This window comes from Fusarium subglutinans (assembly GCF_013396075.1).
Source record: "Fusarium subglutinans strain NRRL 66333 chromosome Unknown NRRL66333_c0000119, whole genome shotgun sequence".
In the NCBI taxonomy this organism is placed as follows: domain Eukaryota; kingdom Fungi; phylum Ascomycota; class Sordariomycetes; order Hypocreales; family Nectriaceae; genus Fusarium; species Fusarium subglutinans.
In genome coordinates, this window is record NW_023502182.1 from 48012 (window position 1) to 67229 (window position 19218).

General features: G+C 48.7%; 6 protein-coding genes across 6 annotated transcripts; 2 read left to right on the forward strand and 4 right to left on the reverse strand.

Moving 5' to 3' along the window:
- Positions 1–3846: 3846 nt before the first annotated feature.
- Positions 3847–6062, reverse strand: FSUBG_8593 (SET domain protein; the record flags this gene model as incomplete). Its single annotated transcript, XM_036687016.1, has 4 exons — positions 3847–3957; positions 4395–5276; positions 5396–5632; positions 5685–6062. 4 exons carry the CDS (start codon positions 6060–6062, stop codon positions 3847–3849), a joined length of 1608 nt encoding a protein of 535 aa, XP_036535905.1.
- Positions 6063–6577: 515 nt separating this feature from the next.
- FSUBG_8594 (GTPase) lies at positions 6578–8039 on the forward strand (the record flags this gene model as incomplete). The annotated part of the gene is made up of 3 exons (XM_036687017.1): positions 6578–6623; positions 6939–7957; positions 8010–8039. 3 exons carry the CDS (start codon positions 6578–6580, stop codon positions 8037–8039), a joined length of 1095 nt encoding a protein of 364 aa, XP_036535906.1.
- Positions 8040–8413: 374 nt separating this feature from the next.
- FSUBG_8595 (f-box TPR repeat pof3) lies at positions 8414–10626 on the reverse strand (the record flags this gene model as incomplete). Its single annotated transcript, XM_036687018.1, has 5 exons — positions 8414–9259; positions 9311–9955; positions 10013–10135; positions 10205–10477; positions 10534–10626. The coding sequence occupies 5 exons, from the start codon at positions 10624–10626 to the stop codon at positions 8414–8416; spliced, it is 1980 nt and encodes a 659-aa protein (XP_036535907.1).
- A 1356-nt stretch (positions 10627–11982) lies between these two features.
- Positions 11983–12858, reverse strand: FSUBG_8596 (aminodeoxychorismate lyase; the record flags this gene model as incomplete). Its single annotated transcript, XM_036687019.1, has 2 exons — positions 11983–12094; positions 12152–12858. The coding sequence occupies 2 exons, from the start codon at positions 12856–12858 to the stop codon at positions 11983–11985; spliced, it is 819 nt and encodes a 272-aa protein (XP_036535908.1).
- Positions 12859–14068: 1210 nt separating this feature from the next.
- FSUBG_8597 (mitochondrial import receptor subunit tom-70) lies at positions 14069–16113 on the forward strand (the record flags this gene model as incomplete). The annotated part of the gene is made up of 3 exons (XM_036687020.1): positions 14069–14251; positions 14382–15810; positions 15863–16113. The coding sequence occupies 3 exons, from the start codon at positions 14069–14071 to the stop codon at positions 16111–16113; spliced, it is 1863 nt and encodes a 620-aa protein (XP_036535909.1).
- Positions 16114–17086: 973 nt separating this feature from the next.
- On the reverse strand, positions 17087–18183 carry FSUBG_8598 (uncharacterized protein; the record flags this gene model as incomplete). Its single annotated transcript, XM_036687021.1, has 3 exons — positions 17087–17431; positions 17496–18032; positions 18109–18183. The coding sequence occupies 3 exons, from the start codon at positions 18181–18183 to the stop codon at positions 17087–17089; spliced, it is 957 nt and encodes a 318-aa protein (XP_036535910.1).
- Positions 18184–19218: the final 1035 nt, after the last annotated feature.

Genomic DNA, 19218 nt, shown 5'->3' on the forward strand with positions numbered 1-19218 from the left:
GGGCTTGTGCATTGATACTACAAATGAAGAAATATCGATACAACTCAACTCGACTCAGCTCGATTCATTAGCAAGATTGCCCCTTCCCACATACCAGAAGACTTGAGAGTCAAAAGTGTTAAGAGATCAAGAGACTTTTCCTTTGCTAGAGTTGGTTGTTAATGGTTATAAAAACTTAGAACACAAGGACAAGCAATAGAGGCGATATGAAGAAGAATCGGAAAGGCAAACAGATTAATGCCAGACTCCTCATCTAAGACTAAAACTTACTATGTGTGATTCACTAGTACTCAAATATTGAGTTGCAATATGTTGCATTTATTTTGTTCTGCAAGTGTCGGCGGTAATCTGAGTCTGATATATGCATTCTCACACGAGCTCCCAACACAGAAGCTGCCAGGGCTTTACGTACCTTGCCAAGAAGAAGAAAAAAGCTTCTTCCATAAGGGCATCTTCCTCTGACTACGTCTCGTGCTTTATATATGGTCCCGTTTACCACTTATGCCCTGTTCAGTGACTATTAACATGCCGACGACCCTAGCTCTTATCAACTGCCAAGGGGTATACAATCTTTGACCTTGAGTTCCTCAGCACGAGGAGACGAGTATTTTAAAAGTGTAAAGATCAATAAACCTCCACGAAGAAAGGTACCTACCTGTGACCTAGATATGAAATTGAACACTGGATACAGATGTCGTTTTCAGCTCCAGGTATTCTTCGCTCAGCCACTGGTGACCCTTGGCTTGGGGTAAGAAAATGGCACCACTCGCAAAACTCTAGAACACTCCGACATGTTCATAACAGCCCATGGCATCACACCCACCCGGCACTGGCCGCTTCTTATCCAATTACCGAGTTGTAGTTGCTATGGTCTGGGTCCTTTACCCCAGATTAATCGGTATTTTGTTGAATCTCTGTCTGTGATGAATATAGTGAGAGCACTTTGTAGCACCACCTGTATCTTCAGTTTCAGTAACCATATTCTATCCATCTCTTCTGACACCTTTGGCCTACAGACTGTGGCTCCGACGGAACATGATCAACTCCCCCAAGTCACTTCCTGGAGTATCGACATCCCTTTCGATCACCGAGTTTTTCTTCACCTCCTCGCAACCTCCTTTGGTAACAAAGCCTGTAGTAGTTCTCTGATACGCGTGGCTTACAGGCCAACGCTTCCCCTTTGTGATGCCGCCGAGCCACGAGGTTGATATTAGTGCTGGCACATAGCGCTCACTAGCTTGGTTGAGTTGACAATCTTTGAAAATAGGTCCAAGCCAACTGGCTGCTGGCATACGGAGCCGCAGAAGCAGAGCGGCTCCCGTTTCGACTAGTAAGCAGGCACTTAGCCACCCCATGCACCCGTATCACGTCTCCGGTCTCTAGACATCCCACGAGACAGATCGTGGACAAGGTGATACCATAACGGCATATGTTTACCATGATCGTGGATGGACCCTTCAGTTCACCCAAGATCCACGATAACCCCAGATTTGATCGTGAGATGGACTGATCATGATGCTGTATGTGCTGGCAGGATAATATGCCCGGGCATCCCAGCATTAATTCCTCCCGGGAACTCTGGGGTAACTGATGTGAACCGGGCGAGAGATGTGGCTGGCCATTAGCCACTTTAGCTCACACGTTTTCTCAACGCTCCTGACTCAGCATAGAGACACGCACACGCAGATCCAGCCATTCTGGCCCATAACTGTAGATATTAGAACCATACAACAGCGGCACAGGTAAGAGAACACAAAGTAAGGTTGGGAGGCTAAGAAATTGAAAGCTCCGCAAAGCTGGGGCTATCACACCAAGAAATTACGGTATACGGCACACTCACCGCGGTGGAAGCCTCTGGTGTAACTCTGCGTTAGGTGAAGAGGAGATCATCGGTTGGCTTGCGGGTTGCTCACACGAGCTAGGTCGAACCTCATTAACGAACGTCTTTGCCCACCCCCGACCCGCCCTATTGCCATGCGCCCCGAGCTTCCAGTTGATCTCGAAGCACAACCATCAGCAGGCCACGTCTTTGGTTTACATGTCAAACACTGTCAGCCCTGAGATCGCTTCTCTATCAGGCTTAGCTTCAAGCCTCATGCCCTGGGGGAACCGCAAAAGACCCACTTCGGAGCCGCAGTCGTTGACCAGGGACTTGGGTTGTCGCAGATCACTCAGTGAGTGACACTCACTGATCCGCAGCTAAACTGTAGCGTAGTCTACCCTGCTACTAGTCATAGCCAAAACGGACCTGTTGAACTCGGGGTATGAAACCAACAACGAACTTGTTGGAAGGCAAGCTTCATTTCTCAACAGCGCCTAACTATCTCGAGCTATAATTAAATACAATTATGGACGGGGACTTCTAGATGAAATGTTCTTTTTGGAGATCCTTGATAGGGGCCGATGCCATTCATCTCGAAACCCAAGCACGAATAGACGCCCGGCCGAATTGTCTATGGTTTCGTGGTGCAGGCATCGCGAATCCTACCACTACAGATATGTTAGCAGGGGGATTTTTCATTAGAAACTCAAACATTTCTTACCTACCGAGACGATGCTCACAACTTGCCATCACCACTTCTATCTTCAACCCAACTGGTCACATGGATGATTGCTCGGTACGGCCGGCTCAGTAATCTTGTACAGCATACTACGTAACTAGATAGACAAAGAATTTCGAACTACCTACTCGACCAAAGGTTCGCACCGCAACACGTGTATGCTTATGATTATCCTCAGCTCGCCGATTTTGTGGTTTCTTCGATTCAGCCCACATCTATCTGGGGAACTATGAGCTTGCTGACGGGATGAAGACGTTCCCGAGTCCCATTTTCATTCGTTATGCAGTCAGAAAATAAGGGGCTTGTATAGTAATTTGTGCAACTTGTCGGGGGAGTATACTGCATACTCTGTACCTACCTATGCGATGATTTTGTATAGAATTTCGGTCACATGGCGTGTCTTTAGTGTAGACAGAGGTGTCTGATTAATACACGACTCTGTCGTGGCATCATTTTCTCCGCGTTTCTCCACGAGAACCGCCCGGGAGGTAGATCATGTTCAACGGGGATCTGAACCTGGCGAACATCTGGGGGAACCGAAAGGATGTGCATTTCTCTGTTAGGATAAACAATCTCGATAAGCCTTGTTCTTGACCTGCACAATAAAGCAGAGGGACGCATTTTTCCTTCAGCAATCTCGGCGGCGCATGAATTGAACGGCTTCTATGTTGCGTTAAAGTCTCCAGAACGTTTATGGCCCGTCTGTTTCTACGAAGCAGTGCAATGAAAGAGGGCTCTGGTTGATCTGGCATCACTGGCTATTCAGGGGTTTATTGTCCTCTCAAAGTATGGCACAACTGTTTCTCTGTTACTACGCAGGGCAGACCCCCTGAACAAAAGCATTACAGATGCTTTCGCGAATCCTAGAGATAGTGGGCTAGGGAAGTAGCAGGAGGAAACCATTCTCAGTACTGTTCCAATTGATTCAACCCGCAATGGACTTTTGCAAACGGAATTTGCCCGAATCTCAGTTGATGCCATCTCGAGGTTTTGTTAGTCCAAAAGTTGAAAGAGGCTGCATGGCATTCTACGGAGGTGCATGCATACTAGTTATCAGAGACTTGCCCGCTGCCTAATCTACAGGACTCTTGTAAGAGATAGAGCAATACGATAGATAGGTGAACAGAAAGCCGAGAGTTCTCTCAAGTGACGCGAATGCTAATGTGATGATTTCGCAATAGCTTCGTCACGCCGGGTGCCATTCATGCTAAGGTACAGAGAGAGAAAAGCAAGGTGGTGAAGCAATGCTATTGCTGGCTACCCCACAACCCCAGAAGGTCAATGCTCAACAATAGCCGATGTAAGGTGTGCTTCGGTCAACTGAAATCCTCTTCTTCATTGGTCGCTGGTTGAAACGCTTGCCTGTCTTGGGAAACTTCCATCGATCCGAGATATGCTACCACGTGGTCGTCCGCAAAAAGTTGGGTCCTCTGTACCGTCCCGATGACGCAACTCGTTAGTCAAACGTTTACTCATTTTGGATCGTACAAGCAGACGTATCGAAGAAGTGTAAAGAAAGCTCGGTGTGTGACCGAGCACCTCCTGCTAGGTTTCGGGACATACAGGCTAGTACATAAGCCAAGAATGCGGAGAACGTTGCCTGACATTCCAGGACCTGGGGGAGTTTCCGGGGAATCTGGGGAAGTGTTTGCTTCAAGTGCTGCTTGGCCAGGACCGCAAACATGAAACATGGGAATTCGAAAAATAACATAACTATGTATATGGAAAGCTGTGGCAAGTCATAGTCTCCTGAACCACTCGGCTGTCGACTCAACAGCATCATCGGTCATGGATGGATGTGCTGAAATGAAAAAGAAATACGGTAGTACATACCTGTTCATCCAAAGCTATGGCAGCGCTTTCAAGGACACTGGCTTCGATTTCTCTGAGCTTTTGAGCCAGTTGGAGGCGGCCATCTCTGATCTGTCCGGCCCGGCGCAATGGCTCAAGTTCATCATGGGAAATCTCGGAAGAGAGCTGCATGACATGGTCGGTTACGACTTCGTGCAAGACCGAAACAGCTCGAAGCCTAAAGATCTGACAGAGGGGGTGGTCCTTGATGAGATCTTCAAAATCATTCGCTCGAGCCGTGGCATCTTCTTCCTGCCAGAAAAGCCTTAGCTCCCGGTCTCCGTTTGTTCCTTGGAGGACCCTGAACTCAAGACCATCCTCCTCATTCAGACACATCAAGTAGGCGAAGGGACATTGCCAGCTTATTTCCCCATCTGATCGAGATAGCTTAAGAGTTGGCGATCCTCGAAAAATGTGGAGTTTCGCTTTTGCTAATGGATCATCGGCCAAAGACTCCAAAGGTAGACTCAGTTCCTCTACATTGGACTCGGGATCAATAAACCCATAGCTGAAAATCATTTCTGCAGGCGACTTTTCTCCGTAGGATATATTCACTTCGTCTCCAATAGATATTTCCATACCAGGCCGATAGAGTAAGACAATGTTGTCTTCATCGTCTTCGTCATAGTAGGCAGTTTGGGAGTGCGAATGATTGGCCATGTCAAGGACAGGAACCATCGCGTGCCCAGACTTCGGTAGTTCCAGACACCGAGATCTGTACCACGCGTCAACTAATACCCAATCGCTAATAGTCACCGCTTCTGCCCCCCAAAAGAACGAGTTCCAAAACGGAAGAGCTGATGATCTTTCGATGAGTTCATCAAACTCCTTGTTCAGAGCTGATAGCTTAGCGTCCAGTGCAGCCTACAGTGCAGTTAGAATCCTTTTGTGCCGTTGCGGGGAAATCGCTCTTCCAGCAAAGAAGCCTGCGGCTCCGCAGCCCTCGGGTCTGGTTATGCTCGCGTGTTTGTGGGAACACATACCTCTAGCGAAGTGCCCTGGAGCAGAGCTCGCTCAAGTTCCGACCACATTGTTGGGACTGGGATATCACGAGGCAGAAACTTCAGGTACTCGGTCCATGGCGTTGGCACAATGTCTCTCGGGCTCGAATTATCTCGGCTGGAGAGAACTAGATGTGCCAAGAGATACATCATAATATCTGCTCGGGTCGACTTTGATGAGGAACAGTCAGCGGTTGTTAGTGCACGCTCCCAGCGGGCCTAGGGCTATTGCTATATCGGAGAACAGATGTCTTCTGGTCTAGCGACATACCTGATGTCCTGCAGATTCCAGCAGTTGACGAAAGTTTTGGTCGACCTTGGCATACTCTTCGATGGAAGCGGTTGAAAGGATCAAATCATGAGGAACCTGTAGTATCTTTTTTAGGCGGTTGTTGGCATGACCATGAGTCTCTACCCTAGCTCTCTCGCCCTTTTCTCCATCTGAATTGCAAACTTGGCCCTCTTTCTCTGGTCTGTCCTCTGCTCCTTCACGTCCCCAAGTTTCTGCACTTGCTGTCAAGTTGTTGGTGGCCACTAAGCCAATTCCCTTTCCATCCGTCTCTTGCAATCTGGCGTTGGTAAATTCCACATCATTCAAGCGTGCCCAGGTTGGGAAAATGTCGATTGGTAGGGTTGATTTTGAAACCATGGTCCGAAAAAGTGAGCCCGGGATAAGTTTAGGTGAGAAAAGGCAAAGGCTCTCAGGCTTTTTGAACAAGAGAATGTTGGTTGAGTTACTACGCTTGCCACAACCTAAGCCTGAGACAAATGGAAAAGGTTCATACAGACATTCAATACCCGGGCTATTACCACCGACCACAGAAACTAGACCCACTTCAGCCTCTTTTGGCCGAGAACTAATTTTGCGCCGAGAAGACTTCATACGATGAAACTGGAGTCACGTACACTCATTTCCTTCGTATTATATCTACGGTAGAGTACTTTCCGCCCTTTTGGTAACATACCTAAACAAGGATCAACCGGCACATCAGTGTTCTGCCGTTATTTGGTCAGAGACAAGTTCCACATCCGTAGATATTGTCTTGAACTCCAACCACGAAAGCAAACCCCGGTCTTTTTGTTTGTATCAGCGTTGAATCTGGCGACTTGACCCTCAGTCAAGCCTCTCTCAAGTCCTTGGACTGGGCAAAACTCTTCTTCGCTATGCCTCGCGATCCACTCATCGGCCTCGTGGGAAAGCCCTCGGCTGGTAAGAGCTCTACGCTCAACAGCTTAACTGATGCTACGTCTAAAGTTGGTTGGTAGAAAGACCCTGGCCAAAGCTGTTAGAACTTGGCGCTGATCGGAAATGAAACAGGCAATTTCCCGTATGCTTCACCCTTGTCTTATACTTTCTGTCGCTCTCCATCTTGGAGCCTATAACCCTGAAAGCTCGTGGCTGTTGCGAGAGCTGACCTTTCTAGGTTCACCACAATTGACCCCCAGCGCGCAATCGGTTATCTCCAAATCGAGTGTGCCTGTGCCCGATATAACGTGTCAGACAGATGCAAACCCAATTATGGAGCTTGCGTTGAGGGCCGTCGTTCTGTACCTATTGAGCTTCTTGACGTTGCTGGTCTCGTCCCCGGTGCTCATGAGGGCCGAGGCCTGGGGAACAAGTTTCTCGATGACTTACGACATGCTGATGCTCTAATTCATGTTGTCGATGCTTCGGGTACTGTCGATGCCGAAGGAAAGGAGACAAGAGGCTATGATCCTTCCGTGGACATTGCTTGGCTACGAAGCGAAATCATAGCTTGGGTTCTCGGCAATCTCATGCAACGATGGGGATCTATCCGAAGAAGGCATCAGGCTATCAAGGCTACTGCTACAGAAACACTGCAAGCACAGTTCTCCGGTTACGGTGCGACATCGACTATCGTGAACCGTGCTCTTGATCGCTGCGGCATCAAGGAACCCTTAGAGGATTGGTCCAACGAGACCGTAGAGCTGGTCGTCAATGCCTTCATTGATGAGAAGTTTCCTACGGTCATCGCACTCAACAAAATCGATCACCCAGACGCTGATAAAAACATCTCCAAAATCGCCAAGCAACAGGACCCTAATACCATTGTGTTATGTTCAGCCATCTCAGAAATTTTCTTGCGAAAGATGGCCAAACAAGGCTATATCAAGTATGTCGAAGGCAGCGAATTTATTGACACCAAGGAGGATCTTATAGAGCAAGGCGACCCGACCGGCGGCGGCCTCAAAGATCTCGATGAGAAAAATCGTAATCGAATCGAGAATCTCAAGGACATGGTACTTTACCGCTTTGGATCTACCGGCGTCGTTCAAGTCCTTTCCAAGGCCGCTGAGCTCCTTGGTCTCGTGCCCGTTTTCCCCGTCCGGAATACTTCCACCTTCAGTTCTGGTGCATCGGACTCCAAGTTTGTTTTCCGCGATTGTGTTCTTGTCAAGAAAGGCAGCACGGTTGGTGATGTGGCTCGCAAAGTGATGGGAGATGCACCTATCGCCTTTGTCGAGGGGGCTGGAAATATCCGAGTATCCGAAGACGACTTTGTCGCCGTGGGCAAGAATGATGTAGGCCGTGATCCTCTATTTTTACAACTTGATGCTAACGGAGCACATTCAGGTTCTATCATTCAAGGTCGGCAGAGCCTGAACTACAAATATCGTCGGTTGAGATATTCTAGCTATCATTGCTGTCTTCAGAATGCATATTTGTACGGCAGGCGTTGGGATTATTGTTCTTAGATCGGGGTATGAAACGTCCGTATAGAAGTCTTTGGGCTTATATCGAAGGAAGAAACGATATGCTCGATATAACGCATTCGGAAGAGAATTGATTGACAGCATGTGATTAGACTTGTCTCATGTTATCTGGTATGCAATACTGTGATCTTGAGGGGCCGACAGCCAAGAATCGCAAGCCTGCGATGTATGGTCTTCGCCTCCACATAAAGCCCGCGAGTGTGTCTCATATGGCAAATACAAAGTTATATTCTGAATGCAATGCCTTAATGGGGGCAATTGGGACTAACCATCTATCTTCAGTGGCCATTCCCTCGGCCTGTCACCCCATATAAGCTCCACCCCGTGCATGTCTGCCACTTTACGAAGTTTGTCTCCCCATTCCCCATGAATTGTTTTCTGGTAAATCCGTTGTATGTGGGTAACCCTGAGTATCGCTTCGATCATAATGCACAACTCGCGAGCCTCATAATGCGACGAGTTGATTTCAAGAGTCTCGAGGTTAGGGAAACTGGCTAGAAAATTCGGCAGATACATCTCGTCGATGGTCTTGGGATATGAGCGGAATCGGAATTCTGAAAGCCCGATAGACCTAATAGCCGGCTCTCCGCGTAACCAGGCATGATCTTGGATGTGTTTGGTACTGCCAGATCCTTCAGGAATGCCTTGAGGATCGAGGGGGAAGGCAAGATCGAGAGTATGGAGCTTGTGCAAAGTGAGAGTATCACGAAGCACATTTTGCAGTTTTAATGGCGGTACCATTGCTCGCCGGAGACGTAATGACCGAAGATCTGAATACTGGCAATTCTTGTCATACCCATCGGTGGCCAGCATCTCGGGCTCTCGATTGAGTAACTCGGACAACATGATCAAGCCAAGGGGCCCCTCATCATCAGGTCTCCATCGAAAATCAAAATCAATGTATTGCAGTGTACGGCCTCCACGTAGCGAGGTTAGTTGCTGGATTGTTTGCGCAGTGTTCAGGTCAGAATCGTTGGGCCCATGTACTGTGATTGCCTTGAGTTGTGGCCAAAATTCATCCACTTTAGCATGTGCGGGAAGCTCCCCAGAAAGTTGAACGTCTTTCAGATATAGTTGCTGCATGCGTGGCGTCTTTGAGGCCAGATGCCACTACACTCGGTCAGTTAGGCGTTCAATTTTTCAGAGAATAGAATCACTCACCATACGCAGCCTGAAAGGACTTGGCCTTCGAGGCTCTTCAAGTCGCATATATTGAAGATTAGGTAAGTGTGGAAAGATGGCCTCGTTTGACGAGTCAATCTGGGGTAAGCCGTCAATGTGTAGAGTTTGCAAGCTCTCACGGGCATGTTGTAAGAGTGATACCATGATATGAGGCTTCATGATGATTATGTCTTGCAGAATGATATGGTTCAGCTTTTTAAGTATACCATTTGCTTGCGGTATACTTAGGTCTTCTTCGGTAGAACCTCTCAATTCAAGATGCTCCAGGTTCTTTGACCCTTGTAAGAGGGCAACTAATTTGTGCTGGGTGAGTCTGAAGCGAGATATGTCCTCGACAATGATCTGGCGGACGTCGTTTCCAGAGAAAGAAATCATTTTCTTGAGTGACTTCACGCCAGGTGGCCGGTCATGGGCAAGTTTCTCTCTGAAGAACAAGGTACGCCACAACCGCTCATTGCCATGACTAGTAAGGTACTGCCTCCATTCCCTGGAGACACCAGTACATCGGACGAGAGACCCGAAATCGAGGTAGTGGAAGATACGCTGAACGATCTCCTGCGGGTTTCTTAAAGGGTCTTTGCGATAGAACCGTATGTGCAAGGGTTGTCTTGCGGCTCGGAGTTTCTGTCATCCATTCAGTAATGAATCCATTCACAGTTGCATAAATAAACAGCTCCGTACCTGAAACTTAGGCGATTCAGCAAGACGGTGTTTATTTCCGACTTCGATGCCAGCAGTGTAAAGTTTCCATGCGAATTCATATTTCTTTTGGAGGCGCGATATTTTGCCCAACCGTAAATACCCCTGAACAAGTAAGTATACTGTTGAAATGTGTTTGTTGGGGGGGGGGGGGGGGGGGGGGGGGGTTCAAACATCTGGAAGCCGTGGTGCAAGTTCTAGGATCCATTCGGCGTCCTTTTGAGCTCTCTCAAGCTCCTTCATCTCTTCAAATGTTGCGGCACGGTAGTCAAGGGCTTGTATGTGTAGCTTATTATCGCATTTGCTAAACGTCTTGCGCACCGTGCAGGCACAGGTATACATGGCCTCGTGGAAGATGGAGCCGCCCTCAGAAGCAACCTTTTCGAAGTTTTTACAGCTACATCGTGGCCGTTTCTCTCGTCGAGTACAGACGCAGAGTTGCATTGCCTTGGTGCGAATAGTCAGTAAGTGAGCAGGCAGGCTGTGCACTATTGGTTTCGTACTTTGGTGAATTGCTTAAGAGCGGGTTTGTATTGCTTGGCGCCATACAGTTGGCGGCCTTCGGCAATAGCTGACTCTTGAGTTCCGGAGGCCATTGCCACTCGCGCTCAATAGTGTTCTGGTATGTGGCTGATAGATGGTGATGTTTCAGCAGATTGCCTCATTTCAACGATAGTAGTATGGCCTGGTTCCCTTATTAGCGTTGACACAAGAGCTTAGGCAACACATTTATATGTGAATCGATTGCTTCCCAAGTGGCGAAATCGGGTTGAAAGACCGCCCAGAGAACCGTCTTGACATTCTATCTGCGATTTCGCGAATGAAGCTTTGAGTTTGTCTCACCTGTGCAGTTGTTCAGGATCGCCAAGGGACTGGCGCTTGTGTTACCCCAAAACGACAAGTGAGGCAGCAAAGGGCAACTGTGCTTAACATAAACGTCCCTGATGCTGTAGCTTCAGGTTATATCGAAACCACCGTCGGAAATATGTTACTTCCGTTACTCTGGCGTCGTTTCCTAGGCTGCGTGGAGGGTAGGTGATTGTATTGTAGGTTGAAGCTTTCCCCAGGCGACGCGTTTCCCTACCTTAGTAGGTCGGGTTTCACTTTCACTTCGAGCTACCCTATACCACGAAACTTTTGTCAGGCTTTTTGACAGTCGGGGGTTCAGCGGCTGAAACTCTACCTTATATAGAACAATAAGGAACCAAATTGCCCTATACCGGATCGATATAAGTTAATAGTAACATATTGGTTGGAAGAAAGAACCGCAGAAATCTCATTGCCATGATCTAGTGTAAGTAGTTAACCTCACTCATGTTTGGAGCCACTCAATGGGGATTGTTTTCAACATAGGGACATATCCAGCCCTGGGTTGGTAATAATGCAGCAAGTCTAGATTAAATCCAATGGTCAATACCGGCAGCAGGAGAATCGTAATTTCCTGCCTTTCTGAGGAGCCGAAAGCTAACTGTGTTACCCTTCCACACTCCATAAATTCTCCTGATCAGGTAAAAACGGGCATATGATATGAACCAGCAGTACACACCAGCAGTGCATGCAAATAGAAGAACTCGAGGGACCGATAAGTTAAACAAAAATGATAGTGGCCCGTTCGTGTGAGCAGATGATAGTACTGATGAAATAAAGGTCGAGTATATGCTTGATTTCCAGTGGCACGCAGCACGCTTAGTTTACGTATCATCCAGAGTCGAATGCAGAGAGCTGTAAATCTGATGATCAACTAGGTAGACAGATGGAGTGCATAAAATGTACAGGTACACCAATGTATACCGCCCCAACAGTCTGCGGCTTAAGGCATTGCAACACAATGTGGACAACTCACGCTCACAACTGTATCCATACCCAACTTGCCACCAGACGAGCGTATACGAAGCCGTGCTGCACGGTGACTATCAATGGGGATCCCATTACATTGCCCCGACAATCTCGAATCAAAGGAGCCGAATAGTGGCCGGAATGAATCCCCTGACACCGTTGCTAATCCAACATTCTTCGCCATTGATCAAAGATTTGGAATCGATAACTTGCTCAGAAGCGAGTCCTCTGGCCTTATATCAGTATCGAGACCCTTATTATTCATTAATTGACAGGGGGTCATACCGTTCTAATGCCCAACGTCTTGAGGTTCCATCTTGGCCGCCATTCCCTTCCTCCCAACTGAACTGGGCTGCAACAGGTGGTGTAACCCAACGACCGGCCCTCCAGAAATAGGGCGTAGTAAATGTCCCTTCCATCACAGAACCATCGTCGTGGCTTACGATCAAGACCTCTATGGGATCTGAATAACTAATGCCAGCACGCTGTCGGGCCGCGTCGTACATGGCCCTCTTTGTAGTTTTAAAATGAGTATACTCGGACCTCGTCGTTGAAACCTGATCCAAGAGAACCGTATAGGCAGAACCCTTCTGTGGTTCGCTTTCCAGCGAAGGACGAAATGGGTCTGGAAGCCGAGTTGGTAAGAGGTTATATATGGGAACCTCGGGTGTGCTGGAGTGCTCGATTCTGATGGCGCCTTGATGAGACACGACTATTTTAAGTTTCAAAGGTGTTGGATGAGATGGTCCTACAGCGTTTGCGATGAGCTGAGCCAGACATGACAGTCCATCGTCACCGGATAGTTGATCTGCTGTGGACTTCCACCCCCAATGTGTCGCTGCCTTGAGGAGCCGATCGCGGTGAAAGTCAAGCATGTACAGAGGGGAGTTGTTCTCAAAGTTCCAGCCCTCGCCAGCGCATCCCCGACTTTTCAGCTGTGCAAGTTTAGCGTCGTACCTCATAGAGGTGAAAATGGAGAAGTCATCGGACATTTTTCTCAGTGCATGTTTTGGAGTTAGTTGATATGACACTTAAGTTTTGAAAGAAAGTTGTCCTGGGTTGCATGGTCAAAGTTGTAACATTAGACCTAGAGACGAGGAAGTAGGGCAGAATTAGTAATGTGGAATCCGTGTTGAACAGAAACAACACAGCAGCGCAGATGTTTCTGGTGACTATCAACATCACACCATCTCCATAGATGAGATGCCGAATTGATTGCCTCTAGATGCAGAAGCCGCTCTCTTCAGGGCCGAGCTGGGGAGTTAGTTAGGCACAAGGCTTTGCCAACGTACCAGAGCCAATCACGATATGGATGTTGCATATCCCTAATTTTGGTAAGAGACTGTTTTGACAAGACTAGCAATCAAGAGCCACGCGTTACTCATTGATCCATGCCTACTTAAGCATGCACATGTATATTAATCCCCCGTATTCCTATCGTGAAAGGACTTTCAAGATCGATCTCATGTAGGAGAGTGCCGAATCATGAAAGAATCCCCGCAGCATGTCACCTCATAATTCGCAGAAATCGGCAGACCCCCAACCATCAAAATCATGACAGGGGTCATGGGGAGAACAGAGAACGGAACCATTGGGTCAGTCTGTTAACCGCCAGGGGTCATAAACACATCCGACTTCTATATCATGAATCTCAAGTTGTTATACCTGCTGAAGTATTAAGGTAGTAAGGTAGCGTGTAGTTCACGCCAAAGGATACCTTAGTAGGTACTAAGGTAAGACAAGAAGTGCCCAGCTGAGTCTATACCTAGGTAGGTAAGCAAGGTAGGTAGGTACCTACCTACCTGTCGAGACCATCCCGCCGCCGTCGAAGTGCCTCAGGCATGAGGGTAGAAGGACGTCACCAAACACATAGCGTCACTGGGAACCTAAGGTCTGGGCATCCATATCCAAATTCACTACCTAAAGCTGGTGCTGATCGGAAAAACTTTCAGTGGATCCGGCCCGCGAACCTCCACTGTTCGCGCCAAATTTCAAACAGAGCCGTCAGCTTTTTCTGCGCGTGCCCAGCCCAGCCCGCCGAAGCTACCAACTGTGATCTGGTTCTGGTTCTGTGATACTGCTCCGGTCCGCGCCCATACATCATCGGCTTCCCGACTCCCTTCAGTCCCGCATCGACGGCTTCACTTCTTTTCTCGCCCCCCCCGCTACGCCGATCCCCTTCAATAACACACAGACTTCGCAATGTCGGGTCCAATTCCATCAACGGCTCCAGGCCAGCCAACCTACGTACCTGTCGACTCTTCCTCTGGCCTCTGGGAGCGGTTAACACATTGGGCCTCTGAGAACAAGACTGTCGTCTACACCATTGCAGGTGTTGGTATTGCTGTGACAGGTGCCGGTGTTATTTACTACCTCAATGACAACGTATGTGCTATTGCCACTGTCTCCGTTTTGATGATGCCGGATATTTTTGCGGGCACCTTGCGGCTCTGTATCGGATATCACTGCACTAATAATAAACAAACATTGACTAACTTCCAATTCGAAACTGCAGAGCGGCAAAGACACAACGCCAAAGTTGAGTAAGAAGGAGAGGAGAAAGCGAAAGGAAGCCGATCGCAAAGCTGATAAGGAAGCTCCCTCAAGTGGCCCCTCTCAACCCAAGCCTGCTTCTGCCGAGAGCGAGCCCGAGCTGCCCGAGGTCGATGAAGAAACTGTCTCTGGCCTCACCCAAGAACAGCGTGAAGAGTATGCCGCCAAGCTGAAGCAGGCTGGCAACAAGGCCTATGGCGATAAGTCATACAACAAGGCTATCGACCTCTACTCTAAAGCCATTCTCTGCAAGGCCGACCCTGTCTTCTATTCCAACCGGGCAGCCTGCCACAGCGCCATGAGCGAATGGGACCAGGTCATTGAGGACACCACTGCCGCTATCAACATGGATCCCGAGTACGTGAAGGCCATCAACCGCCGTGCTACTGCCTACGAGCACCAGAAGAAGTACTCCGAGGCCCTCCTCGATTTCACGGCCTCATGTATCATTGACAACTTCAAGAGTGAGTCTACGGCCCAGGCTGTCGAGAGACTTCTCAAGACTTTCGCCGAGCAAAAGGCCAAGGAGATGATGGCTTCCCGACCACCTAAGCTTCCCAGCCCCATCTTTGTCGGCAACTACCTCCAAAGCTTCCGCCCTAAGCCTCGCCCCGAAGGCCTTGAGGACTCGGAAGAATTAGACCCTGATACTGGTAAGGGACAAGTGCAGATTGGACTCCAAGCTTTGGAGAAGAAGACTGGCGATGGCTATGAAGAGGCTCGCCAGGCTTTCGAGAAGGCTCTGGAGCTCGGCGATCTGGGTGAGCACGAAGCGCTTGCTTATAACATGAGGGGTACATTCCGGACCTTACTAGGCAATCATGCCGAAGCAACACAGGACTTCGACAAGAGCATCGAGCTCGACCCCACCATGACACAGAGCTATATCAAGCGTGCCAGCATCAGCCTGGAGCTGGGTGAGCCTGACAAGGCCGAGGCTGAGTTTGCCAAGGCTCTCGAGCAGGATAAGAACGACCCCGATGTCTACTACCACCGCGCTCAGGCCCATTTCATCAAAGGAGACCTTGCCGATGCTCAGAAAGATTACCAGAAATCGATCGACCTTGACAAGGACTTTATCTTCTCCCATATTCAACTCGGTGTCACCCAGTACAAGATGGGCTCAATCGCTTCGTCCATGGCTACTTTCCGACGATGCATTAAGAATTTCCCCAAGGTACCTGACGTCTACAACTACTATGGAGAATTGCTCCTCGACCAGGGTAACTTCTCTGAAGCTGTCGAGAAGTTCGACACGGCTATGGAGATGGAAAAGCAGACCAAGCCCATGTCAATGAACGTTTTGCCCTTGATTAACAAGGCTCTGGCCCTGTTCCAGTGGAAGCAAGACTTCAAGGAAGCTGAGGCCCTTTGCCAGAAGGCCCTTATTAGTAAGTATTCTCCTACACAATGCAGCCAAATATTATCCTAACAACAACCTAGTCGACCCGGAGTGCGATATCGCCGTCGCTACCATGGCTCAACTCCTCCTTCAACAGAACAACGTGCCTGCTGCTCTTACGTATTTCGAGCGCGCGGCTGAGCTCGCTCGAACCGAGGGTGAGATCGTCAACGCCTTGTCATATGCCGAGGCAACCAGAACACAAGTTCAAGTCACAGAGAAGTACCCAAAGTTGGCAGCTAAGTTGGCAGGTGGTGCTGGACCCGGTGGCCTTCGTATGGGTCCCCAATAAATGTTGTACGACAAATAAACACAATCAATGAATGGCCGAGGCGTGTAAAGTGTACGAATTAGGAGCAGACGAGAAAAAGGATGGCGTTGATTTAGGGTGGAGCGCGGGACATAACCACACTCTGTCCACCGAGGGAGCTTACCCAGCTGCTTCCTCACCAGCAAGTGAGGTCCAATGCTCTGCAGTTGGGAACTATAATGCACACAGTTGAACCCAATTGTACCTGTATATAATAAGTGCTTCTCTTATGCTTCTCTTACGCATATCGGGAATTTTTGAGGGTGGACGCAGGGCAGGTACTCAGGCAGGCTTGGACATCGTTGCACCGGTGCATTGGAAGAAGAAAATGAGTCGTATTTTTTTCGTCACGCCTGTCCGATGACTTGTTTGTGAATCTGGTACTCAAAACCACTATGAAGACCGATATGATTGAACAGCCTACAAAGGCATGTCATTAATACCATGGAATCTCTACTCCAATAGCCTCAAGCACTCCATGACGTTTTCTGGATCGTGTTTCAACATACATATATACATACAATAATGGCTATACTCCTCTCATCTGTCTGCCTCTCCTCTTGTAATTGGATGGACCAGTAATCGTACAAGAGAAGCAAAAAAGATAGAACGCCAGCAGACAGAAACAAAGCAAAAATACCATCTGAGGATTAAAGCTCACATGAATCCGGGTTTCTCATTAATAGTCAGAGTGAGCTCCACCCTCTCCTCCCTGACCCCAACAACAAGGCCCCTAACGCTTCAGTGCTAAAGGGAAGAAGAATGATTAAATACGGGAGACGGTATACAGATTAAAGACGTGTCGTATCCTCTGGTCTTGTGGGTAAAAACGTAAAAACGGGGAACACAAATGCGTCGTCGAGATATCTATGAAAGGAAAAACAAGAAACAAAACAAGCAGAGCATCAGCATCATAACAGCGGCAATGGAGTCTGGATGATCCGCGTTTCGTCTTCTAGTTGTTTTTGGCCACAGAAACACCAACACCGACGCCCACAGCAATAGCGATGATGATGAGCAGGACGACGAGGGCACACCACCACTTGAGCTTGCGACGGTTGGCGGCATGCTTCTTGGCCACCTCGACTTGCTCGTTGCCCTTCTCCATGTGATCGACGGTGTTGATCGCATTAGTTTCAGCTGCCTGGATGACCGGCTCCTGCTGCTCGACAATGGTAGCGAGCTCCTGGTAGAGGATGGCAAGCTCGGAAAGAGTCTGCTCAATGCGCTGAAGTTCACTGTGGCGAGCGCGAACATTACCGAGCACGGAACTTGCATGCCCGGTACGGTTTGTTCGTAGCTGAGTTTCTTATTAGCCATGATGCCCGTGACAGTAGCTGGTCGGCGCTGAGGGGATAACTTACAGCAGTCTGGAACACACCCTCGTTGCCCCAGTCGGCGCTGGCGGCTTCTTGAACCTCTTGCTCGGAAGCATCGGGGTTGACGATACGGTACTGACGGGCAATCTGATCGCGATAGCGCTGCTGGTAATCCCGCTCGATGCTCTGGTACTTGTCGAGCTCTGACTTAAAGAAGGTCTTGAGGGATTGCAGCTGGGTGTTCTTTGTGGTACGGGAGCTGTCATTGGTCTTTGCGAGATCGCGCTCGAGTCCCTTGATGCCGTCCTTGATAGCGGTGTTTCGGATCTGGGTCTGAGAAACATACTGCTCGAGGTCATGGTTGGCGGACCCGTCGGTACTGCTGAGGGTGCGTTGGTGGAGCTGGCCGATGTAGTCGACGTCGTTGGTCAGACCCTTGATTTCATCGCGGAGTTTCTGCACACGGTTCAGGAATTCTTGCTGAGAAAGACTTGAGCTAGTAGCTGTAGCCTGTTGCGAATAATCCTGCATTTCATATTGGTCATTACCATGGGCTGGCGCGTCTTGCGCATAAGGATTGGCCTGTGAATTGAAGAGTTCGGGTCAGCATGATTGTGGTCAGTTCATGAGGGACAGGGGACAGCAAGGCTGCGCGTACCTGACCATAACCATAGGAGTTATCCTGAGCCGAGCCCTGCTGGTAAGGATTCTGATTGTACTGATCGTAGGACATGGTGATCAATTATAGTCGAACAAGGAAGTAATGGCGGGGGATGGATGGTGATGATGAGAGGAGCAAAAAGCACTAATAAACGGCTGGTGGTGGTGGTGAGAAATGATGAGATGAAGCTACTCGACCGAGCTTTAATTTGGCTTGGCCTTAAGATCAACGTGGATTGGACAATATGGGCCGGGGCCGAGCGCCAGAACTTAGTGGCGCCTGTGGACTTTTGCAGTTTTGGTGGATTTGAGCACGGGTCCTTCAGTGGACGGGTACGAACGTGACGTAGGTGCCCCGGCAGGTTTTTGGGTCTAGAAAAGCTTGATCTTTTCTGGTTGAACAGGCTCGAGAGAAATGAGCAAACAGAAAACAGCCTCGCTTATTGAGATCGCCAACTTGATCAATGCTGATGTGGCAACTAGACGTTAATATCTGGCGGAATGAATCATTCAAGTTCAGGTTTCAATTGCTGACCGAGAGGGAATTCATTCAGCTTATGTATGAAGGTCCTAAAACTGAACCCCCCGGCAGTATCGGATCTACCTAGAATCGTTAGATGCCTGCGTATGCAAGTGGCGGGTGTTCATTCGAACCAAACACGGAAAAGAAACAATGGGTAAGTTTCCAGAAATACACAAACCCAGCTCAAGGGTCTGGTCTTTTGGGTGTCTCGTCTTGTTGGTGACCCTCTCTCTGCCATCCAGCCATTACTACTCGTCAGCTATTGAGGCTATGGTTATGTGCAAACTGCGAATGCGAATCCCCAACTGCCCACTGAGGCTGAGCATTGATCTCCCTTGTCCGCCGGACCTAATATTCGGGGGAGAGGACTAGGCTATAATGAACCAGGCGAGGCCACTCAACATGTCGTTATTAAGCAATTTTATACCCTTTACAACTCACAAGGGACGATTAATTTTATGGAAAATTGCCAGTGTTCTGTTCCGGATCTTTCCTTATGGTCAAGAAATGGTGACTGAATTGTTAAAGGCTATTGACAGCGCCAGGGCACTGGCTTGGTTCTAAATAGGTAGGTAGTTTTGACGA